The sequence below is a fragment of the Acanthopagrus latus genome, chromosome 14 (genome assembly GCF_904848185.1).
Source record: "Acanthopagrus latus isolate v.2019 chromosome 14, fAcaLat1.1, whole genome shotgun sequence".
In the NCBI taxonomy this organism is placed as follows: Eukaryota; Metazoa; Chordata; class Actinopteri; order Spariformes; family Sparidae; genus Acanthopagrus; species Acanthopagrus latus.
Genome location: NC_051052.1, coordinates 10,232,657 through 10,251,089, shown reverse-complemented (window position 1 = coordinate 10,251,089; position 18,433 = coordinate 10,232,657). Strand labels below are relative to the sequence as shown.

General features: G+C 43.0%; 1 protein-coding gene across 9 annotated transcripts in view; it reads right to left on the bottom strand.

Annotated features, from left to right (window-relative positions):
- Positions 1 to 12,608: 12,608 nt before the first annotated feature.
- Positions 12,609 to 18,433, bottom strand: part of foxp2 (forkhead box P2) — a 105,817-nt gene continuing 99,992 nt past the window's right edge. For 8 of the 9 annotated variants that reach the window (XM_037122139.1, XM_037122145.1, XM_037122143.1 and 5 more), the window contains one exon: positions 12,609 to 16,616. In XM_037122139.1, the coding sequence (XP_036978034.1) occupies positions 16,472 to 16,616 (145 nt within the window). In that variant the 3' untranslated portion in view covers positions 12,609 to 16,471. The remainder of the gene's footprint in view (positions 16,617 to 18,433) is intronic. The other variant, XM_037122146.1, reaches the window with a different exon arrangement.

Below are 18,433 nucleotides of genomic sequence, written 5' to 3'. Positions count from 1 at the left end.
CAAAGTATAATTAGGAGGTGCTGCATTTGGACTTTCTGGACGATTACAGTTACAGTTCTTACCATGCAGCCAAATACCTTACATGCAGAACGTGCAGTAAAGTCACGAAGGATGACGTAACACGGACACTGAACGGACATGAAGCACACCAATCTAGAATAGGTTTAAGCTGGTACAGACCCAGTTTAGAGACATCAGCACTAAACAGGACGACAGCTTATACATTCGGAGAGACAAACACATACAGTAAGACACTTGGCTGGGACGCTTGTGCTGTGGGGGAACACACAACGCAAACCACGGCTTGTCTTTTTCCAAGATTCCTGGCTTAGATTTAGTTAAACTGCTGATTAAAGGCTCCTGTCAGTTATTTGCCAAAGACATTTGGCAGACTTCGCAACTCAAGATTGATTTCATACATCAAATTCAATTTATACGCCCGACAATCACGTGTTTGTTTACCGTCCTTTTAACGGCAGAAAGTGAAAGTCTGAACTCTGAGAGTCCAGAGAGCCAGAAATCCGGCGCACGGATAAGGCCTCGAATGCAGGCTCATAACGACAATCTTTACTGAGTCAGTGTTTAAAAAAAACAGCTCTTATCAGAGAAGCAGCCAGACAGTCAGTCAAGGAGGCTACAGAGGGCGGGCAGTCTGAAAAAAAAACAGGTATGAGGTCATACAGGAAGTCAGGCAAACTGTTGGAACAGCATGCAGCATGGTCTGAAATGACCAGAGGGTTAGTAATGCATGACACCGAGATGAGCAGGAGACAAAATATTAGAGGAGGATGAGGATCAAACTATATATAACTATTAAAGTATACATATTCATTTCCATTTCGATGGGGAAAACACTGATAAACATGAAGAGCTAAAGTGCCCCTTTAACCGTGAATTTTGACATTTTTCTCTCCCTCCTCAGAAAAAATGAAAGGCAGAAGATAAATACTGCTTCAGCTGTTGATGATCGGAAGTCGGAATGAACGCTTTGTCGAGTAAATAAAAAGCGCCGCAGCAGCTTTCTGTCTAGCGCAACTCCATCCGCGGGTGCTGACATCGCGCCAGCCCAACTCGGCTGGGGCACTTGTTGCAGACGAGCGTGGAGCCACAGCATGCCTCCTAGCCAATTAACAGTAGAATCAACCCAAACAGATTTTCCAATTGATAAATCTTTAATGATACCAGGGATTTTACACAAATGCACACTTGACAGTGCTAATTTAAAGCAAATAGGAGGCTTGATTAAAAATTCCCCAGGCGTGGTGGGGGGAAGATAAATGTTTGAATAATTTATCAGATTTAATTGACACGACTGCGATGTTGTAAACAGAAATGTTTTGATGTTCGTAATGCATTCTGACACGGGGAGGTTTTTGGGACGGTTCCAAGGAAGAGAGCGGTGGAATGCGAGAGATTCACGGATGGGGGAGAAACTCCGGGAAGAGGAGGAAGAGGGGGCAGAGGAAGGGTACTCTTATTTACATATTATTCTGGATCAGGCGGCCTGTACAGCACTACTGAGTATTTTATCATAACAAATAAAAAAAATAAATAAAGCGGGGAGAGTGCCGGGGCTATGATAGGCGGTGGAAGTGATCAGCAAACACAATGATACACAAGCCCGGGAGCCAGCCCGAGGCAACGGCGCTTTGGTTTGACCCCAAGAATGTGACACTAAACAAGGATGTAAATACGGAAGAGAGGACGAGATAGAGGGAACGAAGGGGGGAGGAAAGGGGGGAGGGATTCTTAGGCCAAGCACATATGGTGTTTGTCGGGAAACGCTGTGCCCAAAAAAAAAAAAAAATACAAGCACTTGTTGAGATAGACGGAACGGAAAGGAGGCGCCGGAAAGATGGCGGGAACCCGTCTTCAGGCTCGTGTTCCCGCTGGGGACTGAGCAGGGGTTACACGACAGGCAGGTGCGGGGCCACGGCTTGCCCCGATAAGAAACCGATCTGCATGTGCCCGTCCGCCCCGGCCCCTGGTAAACATCCCGGTTATCTGCAAACAAACAGAGTTTACTAGTGACTATGAATGAATACATCAAATTTTGATGGAATTGCCATGTCGGGCTTCCCCCCGCGCGCCGAATGCATCTCCACCATGATACAATGTACACCTGAATACATGAATAGCCAACAAGGAGGGGCCCTCGCTGTTTGTAGGGGGTAATGTTGACTGAATTTTTAAAAGATGTTATTTTGATTTGACACGACTGCTGGCTCACCAGAGTTCGTGGTGGGTGGGGGGGGAGTCGGTGAGATATGAGACAGCCAGAGGAAGAGGCAGAAAATCATCCGAGGCGGCCTGTGCCTGGGGAAGGGTCTGGATAAACAGCAGTGGGAGAAAGAGGACGGAGACAAAAGACAATCAGCAGGTAAGGGATGGAATCACCATATTGACTGTCATGGGGACAGACAGTATAGAAAGAGAGGGGCGGGGGGGGGGACAAAGATACAGGAACCGGCAGATAAACAGGTCCGGAGATGACAGGCTCACAGTGACAACCCTACACAAAAAGACATAAAAGCACTAACACATAAAGACAGCCAGATGCAAAGACGCAGAATCGGATGTCAGCATTACAGACAGCAAAATAAAGTCACCCAGACTTGCCTGCAGGTAATGTAAGTAATTGGCACCATTTGTTTTTTTTTTTGTTTTTTCTTTTTCTTACGCCTTCAATTTATTCCTAACAATGACAATAAGAGTCAAAGTGAGAAGCACGATGCCGCGCCTCCGCACTGCACGATGCGAGAAAAAAAAAAAAAAGGAGGCTAGAAGCGGAGCTGACACTACAACAAAATGCGTTTATGTTGCCTGACAATGTATCGCTTCCACATCAAAGGAAGCTTCACCTTTTGCAAAAGGAGGCGAGGGCGAAATAAGTGGAGGGCCCTCGCTTTATTAACTCCCAATCAATAAACATGCAGTCGGTGGCAAGGTAATCAGGAAACACTGGCAAATGGCCTGACAATGTATCAAAGCCGACGCTCCGAGGCAACGGCACAAACCCTAACAAGCATTTTATTACCGGTAGCTGTTACTGACATTAGTCAAAAACCAAGAGAGATAAAATAGAATAAGGAATGCAGCGTGGCTGGGTGAGAGGGCCCCTCGGCTGAGAGTGTGTACCTCGCGCGTTTGATAGCCGCACGCCTCCCCTTTGATATGATAACAAATATAAATTGTTTAAAAACATCAAATGGGCAGCGAGCTGGAAGCAGACTTGCTGTGACGGGCGTCTGGTCTAGGGGGCGACGGAGCCGCTCGTCCGCAGACGAGAGACAACTGTGCTGCGGCTCGTCGCTCAGCCACAGGATGTTTCAGTGGGATGACGATGCAGAGTGAGGTTCAGTTTTTCAGCACTCGTGTCCCTGCATGTCTGTCTTTTGGCTTTTCTGCATGTCCCCACTGGAAGAAGGAGTCAGAGCCCGAGCCAAAAGTATTAAATCTGCAGAAAAATGGCCCCTGTTGCTGATGTATTGTATGTAGCTCGTTGAGGTCAGACCTAGAGTCACAAGATAAATCTGAGGGGTTGTAAAATTTGGTACACAGATTTGCATACAATTTTTTTTTTTTTTTAACCTTTTCTAATCATTGCATTTATGTGAATATTTCTACCTCCTTGGACCTTGAAGAAGAACCCAAGATGTTTTTTTGAAAGGGGTCACACTGGAATCTTTAAAGGAATAGCTTGACATTTTGGAAAATGCACTTACTTGCTCTCTTGCAAAGAGTTAGCTAAAGCTATCATTAGCTGGCTTGCTAAGCTTTTACAAGGACCAGAAACAGAACAGCTAGCTGGCTAGGTCAAACATTAATACATACATCTTATTTGTTTAATCTATACAAAAAAACCCAAAAAAAACCAAAAGAGTAAACACAGCACACTGTGTTGTTTTTGGATGTCTTGTGTGTGTCCTAAGCTAACTCTCTGCTTGCAATATCTTCACATTTACTGTACAGTTAGGAGAGTGGTGTCGATCTTCTCACCTAACTCTCAGCAAGGAAGTGAATAAATGGACCATTCTTATGTCTGTATGCTAAAAATGACACTACCTCTAGCAGAGACTTAGCTTAGCTTTACATTAAGATGCAAAAAACTAGCTTATCACAAAGATTCAAAACAAGGGGAAACAGCTAGCACTGCTGTATTGAAATTAAAAGGTATTAAAATGTACAAGCACCACTAAAGCTCACTGCCAATAGCAGACACTTAGCTTAGCTTAGCATTAGGAAAAGAGCTAGCTTAGCACCGTCCAAAGATAACAAAAAGTAAATTTTGTTCAATGTTTAGGTTCCTTTAACAATGTAAAGTAACCATAGCCGCCTAAAACGTATAACGAGGTAATATAATTCCCTCTAAAATATAGTTAAAGTAGCTGCAAGACAGTTAGACTCTTAGCTTAGCATTAAGACAAGGGAAGAATCACAAAGACTCAAAATAAGGGTAAACTGCGGAACCACTTCTCTGTCATATATGCCAAATATAACGCTACAGCTAGCAGACACTTAGCTTAGCATTAGGACAGGGAAAGAACTAGTTTAGCTCCATCCAAAGGCTACAAAATCTTAGTTAATTTTGTAAAAATGTCTAAATATTTGTTTGACAAAGCATTTATACTAAATACAGCTGGCAAATACATATTAAAGTAATATAGTTCCCTCTAAAATAAAGTAGGACCCTCGCTACATTAGCATGAAATGTAAATAACGTGTATCTTACATTTAAAGTGCCTCAAACTTGAAGTTAAGTAGGCTACGGTACTTGAGTTAATGCACTTTATCCACTTTTTCTCACTCTGCCAACTTCTGCCTCATCCCACTTGTCTCTCGCCATGCTCTCACTGTTTGGGAGGCTTGTTCGGGGCCAGCTCCTCACCCCAAGGATCACCCGCACAGGTGAGGAACCGAGATTGAAACCCGCTCCTCCCGTCAGCTAATTTGTTTGTTTCGTTCTGGGGGCACGGCTGATATTAAAAGGAGATCCTGAGCGGGCGCTGCGGTGGGGGTGGGGGGTGGGGAACGAGGGATGGAAGAAGGGGGGAGTCGGGGAAAGAGGGGAGGGGAGGGAGGGATGAGTTTACAAGCCCCAGGTACGGTGAATGGGTGAGTGAGAAGATGCAGAAAAGAAGGCAGTGAGGGAGCGAGAAGAAGAAGAAAAAAAAAATCTCATCCAAATAATTTTCACCCCGTGGGCACTAAAATGCAAATCACAGATCAAAGAGGTTTGGAATGGAAACTAGCGAGATTGGGAGAGAATATCATCAAGCCGGGGTTATATATGTATGTTCAGGATGTGAGACAGACATGCTGGACCCAGGTAATGGAGCTGACCTGTACTTGAACACTGCCCCCCACTGCCACTATCATTTCCCCGCCTGCCTTCTCCCAGGATTATAGCATGTACTGGAAAGTAATTTACTTTCTCCTTACAGTACCTTTCTTCCCTTTTCTGTCTCCCTCCGCCTCTGTTTATAAAGGCTTTTCACAAGCCGGTGAATGTGCAGTTTACACAGACACAAACCTCTCGAAGCGGCGGCGAAATCCCCCCCTTTACATGTTGACACTGAATTGATGTTTGGCAACTATAAGGCGGCCTGTTTGCATGTCGCCCTGTACAGCGATACACCGCCACCCCCAACCTGCCACCCCACAACCCCGACCCGTGTCTCCTCCCCCCCGCCTTTGCCTCAACACACACAGCACACTCTGCAAAAACAGATTAATGTCAGGAAGGAAAGTCAAGTAGTTTGGAAGGGGTGTTTGCAGTTTGAATCCTTCCCCCAAAAATGCACTCTGCTCGAGCAAAATTTGAATTTTCTAACCTCGACCTGCAGCCGAAATAGTTTGATGAGAGAGAGAGAGAGAGAGTGTGTGCGGTGGGCGGAGGGGGAGGTACAGGAAGGCACGTACAGTAGTGGAGGAGGTGAGGGCAGACTGTACAAAGAGCCTCCACATTAATGCCTAATTAATGTCTGTCTCCCCGTTAATGTCGAGTTAATTATTCATGTCCGTCTCATCCACCTGAAGCTGTCAGAACTTTTCGTGTATTCTGACATTAAATGTGACAACGTTGTCTCGGTGCGCGCGCTTGTGTTGCCCGACGCCGACTTGAACTGGCAAAAAGCATCTTATACAATCACGTGAACAGATGACTTAAAGCAGAACGCATGCACGCTCCGATACAGATCTTTGTGTATTTTTGGGACACGCGATCCAAAAAAACGCAGATTTGTTCACAAGGTGACAAAATTCCTGGGACGTCAGCGTGTACTGCACTGTTAAATGACAACACAACACTGGACGCTGGTGGAAAAATGTCTTCATACTTTAGTCATGTACTGTACTTTAGTAGAATTTTGAAGTTTAGAATACTGTGGGTAATAAATGCTGTGTAGTTTAGTATATAAACATAATCTGGATGGCCATTATAAAGTCGCAACTGATGTTGATAAACCGTTTATTGGGCATTTCACTGTTTGTTAACAGTGAAATAGCTATTAACTAATATTTAGTTAATAGGTAACTACTTAATGTTTTAGTTAAGTGTTACCAAACTTTTTAGTTTATGTTGATCTTTACTTTTTCTCTACAGCATTTCTAAGGGGAAATGTTCTACTACTAGCACGTTTTGTGACGGATGTTGTTGCCAGTTACTTTTCAGTTCAGGATTGTATCGAAACAATTTTTGTGGCTTCCAATCCATCACATTTCAATTCCATGGAAGACAGGTTCCCCCTTCTCACATGGGATCATTTCAATAACGAAATGTTTTTCTTTTTACCATGAATCACCTCACGACCTGTCAGATTTAGGTTGCGACCCTTAATAAGGGCCTGACCCCTCAGTTGGGAACCACTAGACTGAAATACCAACTGCATAAAAAGAAATTTTGCCAACAAAACTACAGTATTTCTTCTGCTTTAGTGAGGTTTCGAATGAAAGTCTTGCAACTGAATAGATTGACATTGCTGTACTGGTACTTTTACTTAAAGGAACACTTTTTTTCTCCCGGGGAAGTGGTGAGAAACTGTTTTCCTTCTACGGTTAAGAAAAAACACGAGAAAGCCGACTTAATCTGCGGTCTCGGAATTAACACCACCTAGCAAAACAAAAAAGGCTACAACGCTGCGTTCTCCCATTGCTGGATCACGTTTTAAAAAAGTCCATACGCATCAAAAGAAAAACACCTTCTCCTCCACAAAGTGAAGGTTAATTTTCCCAAAGCTTCACTATCTCTTTTTCAGGACCCGGAGCAGGTATTCAGTTGCACTTCTCCGTGTGCCATCTGCATCAGCACCAAAGCCCCTCCGCTGATGTGGATTAGCGGTTCGCAGCACTTTGACTCTCACCGCCACAGGATTCAAAACACAGCTGTTTTTTCTCTCTCTCCCTTTTTTTTTTTTTTTTTTTTACAGCTGGTCAGCACAACCTGTGCAGAGCCTGCCTCAGCCCTCCGCCCAGCCCTCCTCAAAGACTCTGTTTCTTCTGCACTCTCTTTCTCTCGTGGTATTTGCTTTTGAATGTAAATCCTTAATCCTCCCATCTTTTCTTCTCTCTCTCTCCCCACCTTCTCCTCTTCTCTTTGTATTTGTCCATCCATCTCCGTCCTCGCGCCTTTCTCCACCCATCAACCTCTCCATCCCCTCGTTATTGCCAGCTGTCCATTTTTTTTTTCTCCGCGCCCCGGTGTCACCTGCTTTGTAATCTGATTACTCCGCGGCGGAATTAGTATGTATATTTAATGCAGCTTTTCTTCTTCTTCTTCTTCTTTTCTCCTCTCTGTCTTTTATTCTTTTTAAATCTTGATGAGTGATGCGCGGAGTGAACGGAGATGGGGTGGGGTTGCTCTTCTTGCATGTCTGGCGGATATGCCAGGGCCATGCTAATAAATGACAGCTGATTTATGCGTCTGTATTCTTTTATTTATAAAAAAATAGCAAGCGGGCTGATTTCTGATATTAATAATACAAGTGGATCCACTTTGATTAGGCTTCTGTGGAGAGCTGTGCATATTCAGCATTACAATTAAAGCCTCTGATGTGAAATAGGAATGACACGCTAATGAAGCGAGCTAGCGAGCCTGAACCGCGACTGTCCAACAGCATTACGGCCCATCTCAGATGAAGAGTAATTATACGAGGAACACTGAAATGTCATTAAAAATCTTCAGTAAGTGATTTAACCCACCATTCCTCGCTAATGCTAGATATTTCTTTTTTTTTTCCTTTACCACCCCTCACAACCCCCCCCCCCCCCACACACACACACACACACACGAGCATGTGAACAACTCCCAAGGTTTTTCCTGTCTTTCTTTTTTCTTCTTCTACTTCTTCTTTCAAAAATGTCTTTCTTTTTTCCTTCCGCGAGACTGTGAGACCAAACTTCTCCTTCAGAAGTTCCACAAACAAAAAAAAGGAAAAAAAAAAAAAGAAAAAAAAAAGGGGGCGGCCGGGCTCCCTTTAAACACAAACATATTGAGATTTGAGACAAAGACGTACAATTGCATTGTCCTAATTTAATTGCGGAACTCAGTGGTGCCGGTGGTGGTAGGTAATTGAAATCATTCCATTATAAATTCCATTATGAATTGGTGATTAAGGCCAGAGGTGATTACCATGGATTAAAGATGATAGTTGGGATGTTTTTTTTTTTCCCTTCTTCTTCTTCTTCTTCTTCACCAGCGTAACCTCTCCGGCCACCTGCATGCTACCCACCTCACACGGCTCGATTTATCACAACTAACATGTAAGTGGGGAGCGTGACATGAGCGAGTGAGAGAGAGAGAGAGAGAGATACAACACGCGAAAGAAGAGGAGGCGATAAAACACCAGAGAGTGCGTTGTTTTCTAAGAGGATTTAGTTAATCTGATTCTACCCCTGCGTTCCTGTTTGATGCGCTCATTTTCACAGGGCCGCCGTTGTTGTTGTTTAACGCATGAAGAAAACAAATAATGAGTTATATCATGTCACCATATCATATTCATTAGGGCCATTGTCAAGTCTCTCCGTGCTCGTGTGTGTGTGTGTGAGTGAGAGAGAGAGAGAACCTGATAGGACTTGTGTGTGTGTGTGTGTGTAGATAACGCCACAGGCGAGAATTTGTGAATATCAGCAGTTTCTCACCATTTTGTTGGGTTAATCCCTTGTTTCAGTCGGAGAAATAAGGCGTTTCTCTTGCATACATTACACCGGTGCATCGCTTCCGCACACACACACACAAAGTGAAGAAGCACCTCGGCGTCAGGTCCCTCTGATGTAACGATGAGTGAAGTTTTATGTATCGAGGTCACAGAGTGTTTTTTTTTTGTCCATCTCAGCAGCTCCCTCAGACGGAGTGGAAGGAAAAATCAGACGTGCGGCGGTGGGGCGGGTGAGTTTGGACAAGTGAGGAGTCACAACACTGGGGCGAGCGTTAAAGACAGTCCGACCTCACGGGGGATTCTTCTTATTAGAAAGTTGCAATCGTTGTCTTCCGATGTGAGTGAGAATTTGATGACTGCGAGGATGCTTTCTTTTTTTTTTGTTTTTACCTAAAACCGGGCAAAAACATGACCGACCTGAACCAAGAAATGCACCCAAAACCTCTAGAGAGGACGCCACGTGACTCCACTGATGGCATCCGACGCCTCACGGCACCCAGCTCGGCACCGGCTGGGCGCCTTGCAGGAGCCGGGCGGGCTGGGGTGGGGTGGGGGGGGTGGGGGGGCGTGGGCACATGAGTTCCCCCTCGCCCACCGCCGAACCGAGCATCATGCCTCCGAGCTATGCAATTATTTTTGCACTGCGTCCAATATCAACTTGAGAGCAATGCAAATTATTTAAGACGCTGCTTTTCAGGGCTCGCAATTATAATAATGATGATCTCAATTAGCGTTGCCATTGCCTCGGACTATTTAGCAGGCAATTTTGCAGCCCGGGGCGAGGGGTCTTCTAGGGAGCCGACACGCATCGTCAGGTCAGGAGGGGTTGGAGAGGGAAAAGGAAGAGACTGAGGGAGAGAGAGAGTCGGCACTCTTAATCAATAAACTGTGCGACTGTGAGATATTTACCACCCAATCCCGTGAGGGGACGGTTCATAAATTGACCTAATTGGTCAGTGTTGGAGATGGGACGGATGATGCCAGGATGCTCTGTCTAATCCAGAAGGGCAGGCTGCGCGCCGTTTGGCCTCTTACCATTGTACCGAGAGAACTATTCCACGTCAGAGTGGTTCATGGAGTGGTTTCTGAGGCATGCTCACGCGACTCGTCCTGGAAATTGACCCCGCTGTAATGTCTTCACGGGAAATGTTGAAATACAACCAGCAGCCGGATAGCTTAGCTTAGCAGAAAGACTGGAAACAGGGGGAAACTGCTAGCCTGGCTTCATGCACAGGTAACAAAAACACACTAATAAACACCACTAATGAACATGTTAGTTCTTGTCGGTGAATCTGTCCACACAAATAGAGTAAAAACAACACACGGAGGTGATATGATAGCTTATGTTTTTGTTGCTAAGCCAAGCTAAGCTAAGTGGCCGCTGGAACTAGCTGTATATTTACCACAGATTTAGTGAACTACAACCAGCAACAACTTAGCTTAGCATACAAACCGAAAACACGGGGACACAGCTAGCCTAACAAAAAGATACGTCTTTTTGTAAAACAGCCCACTGTAATGTTATCATAGCTTATGTGTTTGAACTAAAATACTTAAAAAAGTTCATTTATGAGCATTAACCCTGATAACTAATCAGATAATGCAATATTTTAGTGGTTTTAATGAAGTCTGGGACAAAATCACTTTGTAATACAACACACGTGCTTTGTAGCTTCCACGCTGTTTCCACATTAGGACGCACGAAGCTCATGAACACGCTGAAGTGGCGCTGTGATGTGGCGAGAGTCACGCTAACTGTTTCCTTTTTCCTGGTTCTCCCCGCTGCAGCCTCACATTTACATTACGCAGGTGAGAATGCTTGTTTTCTCGTTGATTTCTCAACAATAAATTGAATTTCTTCCCCCAAAGCGCCCACTTTTTTCAGTCCAGTTTCAGTGCATCCTCTGTCTCCCGGCCTCTCATGTAGTGTACTGCACTGCCACTGTGTATTAGTGGGACTTCTTCCCCCACCACCCCACCATTCATGTGGAAAAGGCTTGCACCACCAGCTACCCTTTCTTTTATTCATCGTACTGTAAATAACTCCACTTTATGAAAAGCAGCCAGTGTGACTCACGGATACCTCTCTAACCACAACCCATTATTATTTCATGGCCTTTGAAAGAAGGGTCTATAGCAGGCGCTCTCACACTTTAATGTCGGAGCTCCCTCTGATGTTGTGTAGTACACAGCGGCCCTTGTTGCACTCCGTATGCGATCCCTCACTTGAATTCACAAACACTTCCAAGTGCATAAATAGCACGGAAGACGAGTGCCTCGCGAGCTAGCTAATGCTCTGGAACGCCGTTGCTGAGGAGATAACAGGAGCCTGCCATGGCTGATGCCTGGGACTGTCATGGTGGGGGGGGGGGGTAAGAGGAAGAGGAGTGCGCCTTTATGAAAAATGCTGTTGTTTTCTGACCCCTCATGGGACATCATATGGTAAGGCAAAAAAAAAAAAAAAGAACATGCATCAGCGCCACGACTAAATGACCAGCGGACATGATTCAAAGGGTCCCACGATGTCCCTGAGCACCCTTCGGAACGTGTAGAAGGCTCTCGGCATACAGACGAGCTAATGGGCAACCTATTGGTCATGGTAGATTCAGTTTGAATCTCAATGAGGGTGTCAGTGTGCGGCTGCTCCATGACCGACAAGGTGTGGTAGGCCTGCTGGAGTTGATTTAGCCACACGGCCTGTCATAGAGTTTTACCAGTCAACATCCATCAATCGTAAAAAAAAAAGGGGGGGGGGGGGGGGGCTAAAAGGCGTGTGTTTTTTCTTCTTTTTTTTCTCATTCCCCTCTTTTGAAGTGTCAAGAGGAAAAACTGCTCTCTCGAAGACGGGATGGAAAATGGAAGACGTCTGATGAAATTTCACATCGTTGTTTGCTCCGCGCGGCGCGCAACCTCGATGGTAATAAGGCAGATATTTTTTACATGAGCATGACAACAGACTTAATAATGCGGTTTGTGCCAAAAACCACTTTCGCCGAGAAACGAAATCCTAGTCGCCGCTTTCTCAACAAAAAAGGGCGTGCGCGGCGGCGCTTCCGTGTAGACTGGGACATGCTTGTGGTACATGAAAAGCAGTGGACTTGAATCATACAAAGGGGCTAAACCCATTACAGGTCCAGCGGGGTGGGCAACACAGTGCCTTGTCCCACTCCTCTAAACAAGACTCTAGGTGCTGCAAGCTGGAACAAAGCCTTGTAACATATACATTAAACTTTAATTGTTTTTTTTTTCCCCCCAACCCCTTCCCCTTCACATCTCTGAAGTAGCAGCTCCTGAAACGTTAAAAGTATAATGCCAGCTAGATTTTCATGGCTGTGCCTTTGTAGAATAAAAGATATATGTGTAACAGTGGAGGGGGAGAGGATAAAGAAAATATATATATATATATATATAAAAATAAAATAAAAAATACTCTGTGATGCTGGAGGTAGACAGTTGCTTTTCAAATTCCAAGTTTTGGTCCTTTATTTTATTCAGCAGTGAAATGCCATGAATACAGAAAATAATAACGTCTGTTACAATTCTCAACCATGACCTTCTAATGTCAGAGAACCTTTTAACGTATGGACACAGTACACAGTAATGAAAAGTATCAAAAAAAGTAGTTGAATCTCGATCGTTAAAGGAAAATGAGAACGAAACGAAAAAAATAAAATAAAATAAAAAGTCTTCACCAATTACATAAACATATGTTTGCTACAGTCCCAATTTACTGTATACATAGGGGGATCATATTCCCAATTATTAGAGAAGGATAGCAGTAGAAAGGATACATGACTCAACTGCCAGACATAATGCTTCATAAAGTATGCACAGAGGTACAAGCAATAAATACACACATTAGGTTAAGCCTTACAGCTACGCAAAGCAGATGCAGAAAAAGCAGGTTTTGCTATTCTTAGCGAGCAATGAGAGAGAGAAACAGTAAAAATTCAGGTAAGTCAGAAAAGAAACACTGAGATTTTTTTTCCTCTTAGAAAAAAGTCTGGTAAATTTATGGGTCCACCAACATTTTTTTTTTTTTTTTTTTACATAAGTATGCACAGTTATCAAAATACAGACAAAATCAACCCAGAAAATCCAGACAATCCTAAAATCTAGTGGAGGAGCAGATCGCAGTTCTGGAGGTCTTTCTGGTATTATGTGCAAGCAACTATTTTAGACATTTTTTTTTTTTACTTAATTTATACAAAACCCATGCAAATCTACAGGTAATATGCATTCTGTGGCTGACAGGTTGTATCCCTCCCAAAACAGTATATCTGAGGTAATGCACTCCTATGCATTGTACGTACATTTAGGCCATCGTCCCGATGATTTTTATTATATTCTTTTTATTGGTTCTTGTTTCCAGTCCACCAAATGATTTTTAGACATGCATTTTTAAAACACAATATTCCCTTACAGGTAATCTATACATTATCATTCTACAAATGTTTGAGGACAACCTATTACAATGCAAATCTTCCATATCTTGACGCAGGGAATGTAAACGTTGGTTGGGAGCCACGTCCTATGAGACAAGCGTAGTAAAGTGTAACAGCTCTTGTGGCGTTTTTTTTTTTTTTCCTAATAACTCGTGCAATCTGTCATAATTGTTCTGAATTTTGTTGTGCAGAGGTAGAAGCTTTTTTTTTTCCGAAAAAGCCTTTTTGGGTGTAAGTGGGAGAACCCTTTTTTTTTTTCCTTTTTTTTTTTTTTGAAAGACGCTGCGTCCTTTTATTTGGTGTGATAAGATTATTAAGAACGTCGTCTTCAAGTCGTTTTTGCTGACTCCAGCTAAGTATTGAAGGGATAAGCTTTGTTCCTGGGCCCAGTACCCTCTTGACGTAGAACTGGCATGTATTGTGTGTCGTGTGTGAGCGAGCGTGTGTGTGTGTGTGTTTGTGTGTGTGTGTGTGTGTGTGTGTGTGTATTTTGTACAGTACTGCACGTGGCTGTGTGTTAAGCTCTTACAGCCAATTTTCTTGGCTTGGCACAACACTTGGAAAACAACATATGCACAGTGTCTCCACTTTGGTCCAAGCAGGCAGACGCGTCGCTCGTTACAGCACGATACAAAGCCACGCGTCGGTTTCTTTGACAGCGCGCGTGTTCTGCAGCTGGAGAGTTAACTGAAACAAGAAAGTTGGCAAAAAGCTAGGGGTCTGTCTATGTGTGTGTTTTGTGTGTGTGTGTGTGTTTGTTCGCGCACAGGGTGTGTGTGTGTGTGTGTGTGGTTTGTTTTCTAAGCATTTCTTTATCCCATACAAGAGGAGGCAGAATTTTGTGTAACTTTGGTTTACTGAAAACAGAAATGACCATTAAAGCAACAACACTTTTCTAGATGACATTTAGCTGTGAGGGAAGTGATGGGACGCAGTCTCCGCAACAACTCTTTAGTCTCTCAAGTGTGTTAGAAAAAAAGCTGGCTACCTATAAAGAGTACGTCAGTGGCAACACCGGCTGCATCTATATGGTTTAGAAGCTATGAACCACACAACGTGTGTCTGATGTTAAAGCAAATATCACCTAGAAAAGGTTAACTTTCACCCAAGATATCCTCTTCCGCAATGGCTATTATTATTTGCTTTTACATGGTAACCAAGCCACATCATTTCATATCAACTTGAAATTATGACTTATTTGGCTTCACTAGATATTTTTCATGTTTGGTTAGCGATGTTTTCAGTTTCGGTTTTTCGACGCGGCTCGGAAACAAAAAGAAAACGAAGGAGGAAAAAAATAAACAGGCCACAGAAATATGACGTGACAGTATTTTTGACAGTCCCACTTAGAACAATACATATTTACCAGGTTAGAAAAACAAAATAGTAAAAAAAAAAAAAAGGAAAGGAAAAGAAAACAATGACTTCCGATGTGTTCAATGCCTAACAAAAAGTAAAGTCACAATACAACACAATGTTTCTGCACTTCCATTGAATACACAAATGTCTTGTTTTGGTCATAATCCACTTTAACAGTTAGCTGCTCTCTACCAGTCAAAGCACAAAAAAATGCCTGCAGTTCAAATATCACATCACCTTTTTTTTGTTTCTTTTTTTAAACCTAACAGTACGTCTGGCAGAAAATCTTCGAAGTGGACGTTTTCTGAGTTATCAAATTACACATCAAAATCAGCATTTATTCCCCCTCTCTCTTACTCGTCGTGATCATCTTTGTATAGGGCTAAATGAAACAATCCCAGAGGTTATTCGAAGGTAGTTTGCGGAACGAAAGCTTCTCTTTGTACTAGTTTAAAGTCACAGAAGGCGGACCAAGAGGAGTTTGGTGGCTTCTGTCTATAAGCTATTGGCCATTGCTAGTGTTGGCTTTGGTTTCTAGCTGTTGCCTGTGACTGTTTGCAGGTAGACAAAGCTTTAGAACGAGGAGGTAAGGAGAACAGCAAGAAGAAAATTATGCAGAGATGCATTTGTTTTGTAAATGGTGCTTTACACAAACTGTTTTTTTTATTTCCCCAACTGAATTTCCAGTTCTTTTTTTTTTTTTTTACTTTTAATCACAAACAGATAATAGACTGGAAGCCAACTTTTTTTCTTTTTTTTTTTCTCTTTTTCTTTTTTTTACTCTGGACAGCTGCAACAACAGTTTTGGTACCGCGGTTCCGTTTCATGGTGTGATTCGGGGGGGAATGGCATTTACAGTTGGTGGTGTTGAAAATCATATTCTGAAAATTAACGATGGTAAAAAAAAAAAAGAAGAAGAAGAAAGAAAAATAGCTAAAAAATAATATACTGGTTTTCATAATAGTAGCAACATACAGGCAGTGACACAAATTTCTGAGACTACTCCTGTGCAAATGATAACAGAGCAACAACTTGAATTGAACCAGCAATTGTCTCTAGACATTAACAACTACTGGGGGTCGGGTTATTCACAAACATAAAACGTCTTCCTTTTTGGCAGTATATGAGGCCGCTAGCTTTCAACGGAACATGACTTGCTCATTTGTTTCAGGTTTTTTTCCCCCCATCCATGAGTCCATCATCCTTGTACTGTATGTGGCCACGCCATCTCTAATGAAATAGGTCTCGAAGAGTTAATTTTATTTTTTTTAATCAGACATCTCATGCCTGTCATGTTTGGGGATCCCAAAGGGCTGCAACAAAGAGTTCCTTTGGAACGGTCTCCGTCCGGATGCATGCTCAATAAATAGTCCCAGTGGTGAGAGAGACGAAGAGAGAGTCAGCTGTGGTTTGCTTGGACTGTGGAGTGGTTTCTTAGTCTTGCAGGAGGTCTGTGTGAAAGAAACAGTGCGGCTGGGTGAAGGGATACGTCGACCAAAAACTGTATCCTAGTCACTCCAGGTCTTCTGATAAGTTCCCTTCCTCCAGCTCCCGGTCATCGTCCAGCTCCGGACTGTGATTGGCTGTCGTCACTAGTGACATCGGACAGTCGTCGTCATCCATGTTGAGTGGCTCCTCCTTCACGTGAACTTGTGGCCTGTGACACAATCACATTTGGGATGAATGTTAGATTTTTATACACGAGTTGTACGAAAGATTCCGGCAGCCAGTAGCGTTCATTTGACCAGGGACTCAAAATGTACAGTTATTAGAAAACAACGAGGAGCAGAAGAAAGATAAGAAAATATGTTAAAAGGAACACTCCGTAGTTTTGAGGAAGACAATTTAATCAGAAGAGAACGATCTCCATTGAATGATTTTTTTACTTCTTTCTTTAGATAAACAAACACTGAAGGACACACTTTCATACTGTTTCACTCTCTTTATATGTGGCGGACCCTGCCACCTTTTCAGCTTCAAAGTGTTCTTAGAACAGCTTGTTTATTCAGTTATGGAAAAGATAAATATTTTTGAATTGTCTTATTGAGTTTAAATTCTTCTCCAAAACTACATAGTGCCCTTTATTACTAATTATCACTCACAAATAATATGTCATATCTAATATGGCTGCAACTAAGGATTTTTCCATTGTTATTAATCATTAGATTTTTCTCTTGATTAATTGATTGTTTAGTCTATAAAATGTCAGAGAAAGATGAAAATGTTCCATCACTGTTTCCAGAGCCCAATATGATGTCCTCAAATATTTTTTTTGTACACAACCTAAATATGTTCTGATTACTATCATAGAGGAGCAAGGAAAGAAAAAACTAGAATATTTTCTTCTTTTTCTGTAAAAATAACAGATGGCGATTAATTTAATAGTTAGCAACTAATTGACTGATCACTATAGCAGCAGTATGTTAAAAAAAAAAGGTTTCTGGTTATTAGTTGTCTTTACTGCACATAGAATACACAATGTGCTGTTCGGCAAACATAAATATTACGGTGCATCAAAAAAAAACAAAAAAAAACCAGGCATATAACAGCCATTACATGCATTATCTAGTGAAAGTAACAAGCGTGTTGTTTGTGAGACGCTAATTCGACATGATGCCTCACGTCTACTGTAAGTAAGCGCATGAAAATTGCATGAAAAACATGGCCCCTGTAAGGCCGATAAGCTGTGATGTTCCAGACATGTTTGGCATTTAAAAGTTTACTGATGACACCAGGTTGAAATACATGAAAAAGGAAAAAGGGAAGAAGGAAAAAAAAACAGGCCACATGATAAATAATGGAGAATTTCTCATCCCTGAGCCCCCTGGAGCAAAGGCAGAGGAGAGGCTTTTTTATCTAGTTAATAGAAAGCGCAGCCACTCGTTAATATGCAGGGGCTGTGCATGTCGCTCCTCAAGAGGAAAAACCGGCAGCTAGGTTCTGCCATTAATCAACTTCAGCCCCGGCAGTTCGCTCGGACACCATGATACATGTTTTTAACTCTAAATGGATGAATATCTTTAGCCACTGTCAATAAGCGCCGGGCAGGAAGCAGCAGAAGCAGCGCTGCGAGCAGGACGCCTTTCCCTTCACAACAACACAGGAGTGGGCGGAAAGGAGAAAAAAAGTGTTGGGCGACTAACAAGAATAATAATGCTGTCACACACAAACAAGGCATAACATGATCCGGGGCCCGAGTCGGGGAGAGGGGTTTGTGCCACGATGATAAATCTGACAAAACCTAATTATTTCTGACACATCGGATGCATCAGAAAATCCCCCAAGACTTTGAAAAGAGGGGAGCGGGGAGAGAGGGGGAGACTTGTGTTGGTACGTTAGGACTCGTCTCATAGCCTCTCTCCTGGGCTGCCTTCATCAGTGGAAAGGAGGGGTTGGGGGGTTGGGGGGGTGGCGGCGGTGGGGCTTTGAATTTGAAAAGAATTTTAAAAGGTACAGATGGCTTTAATATTCAGA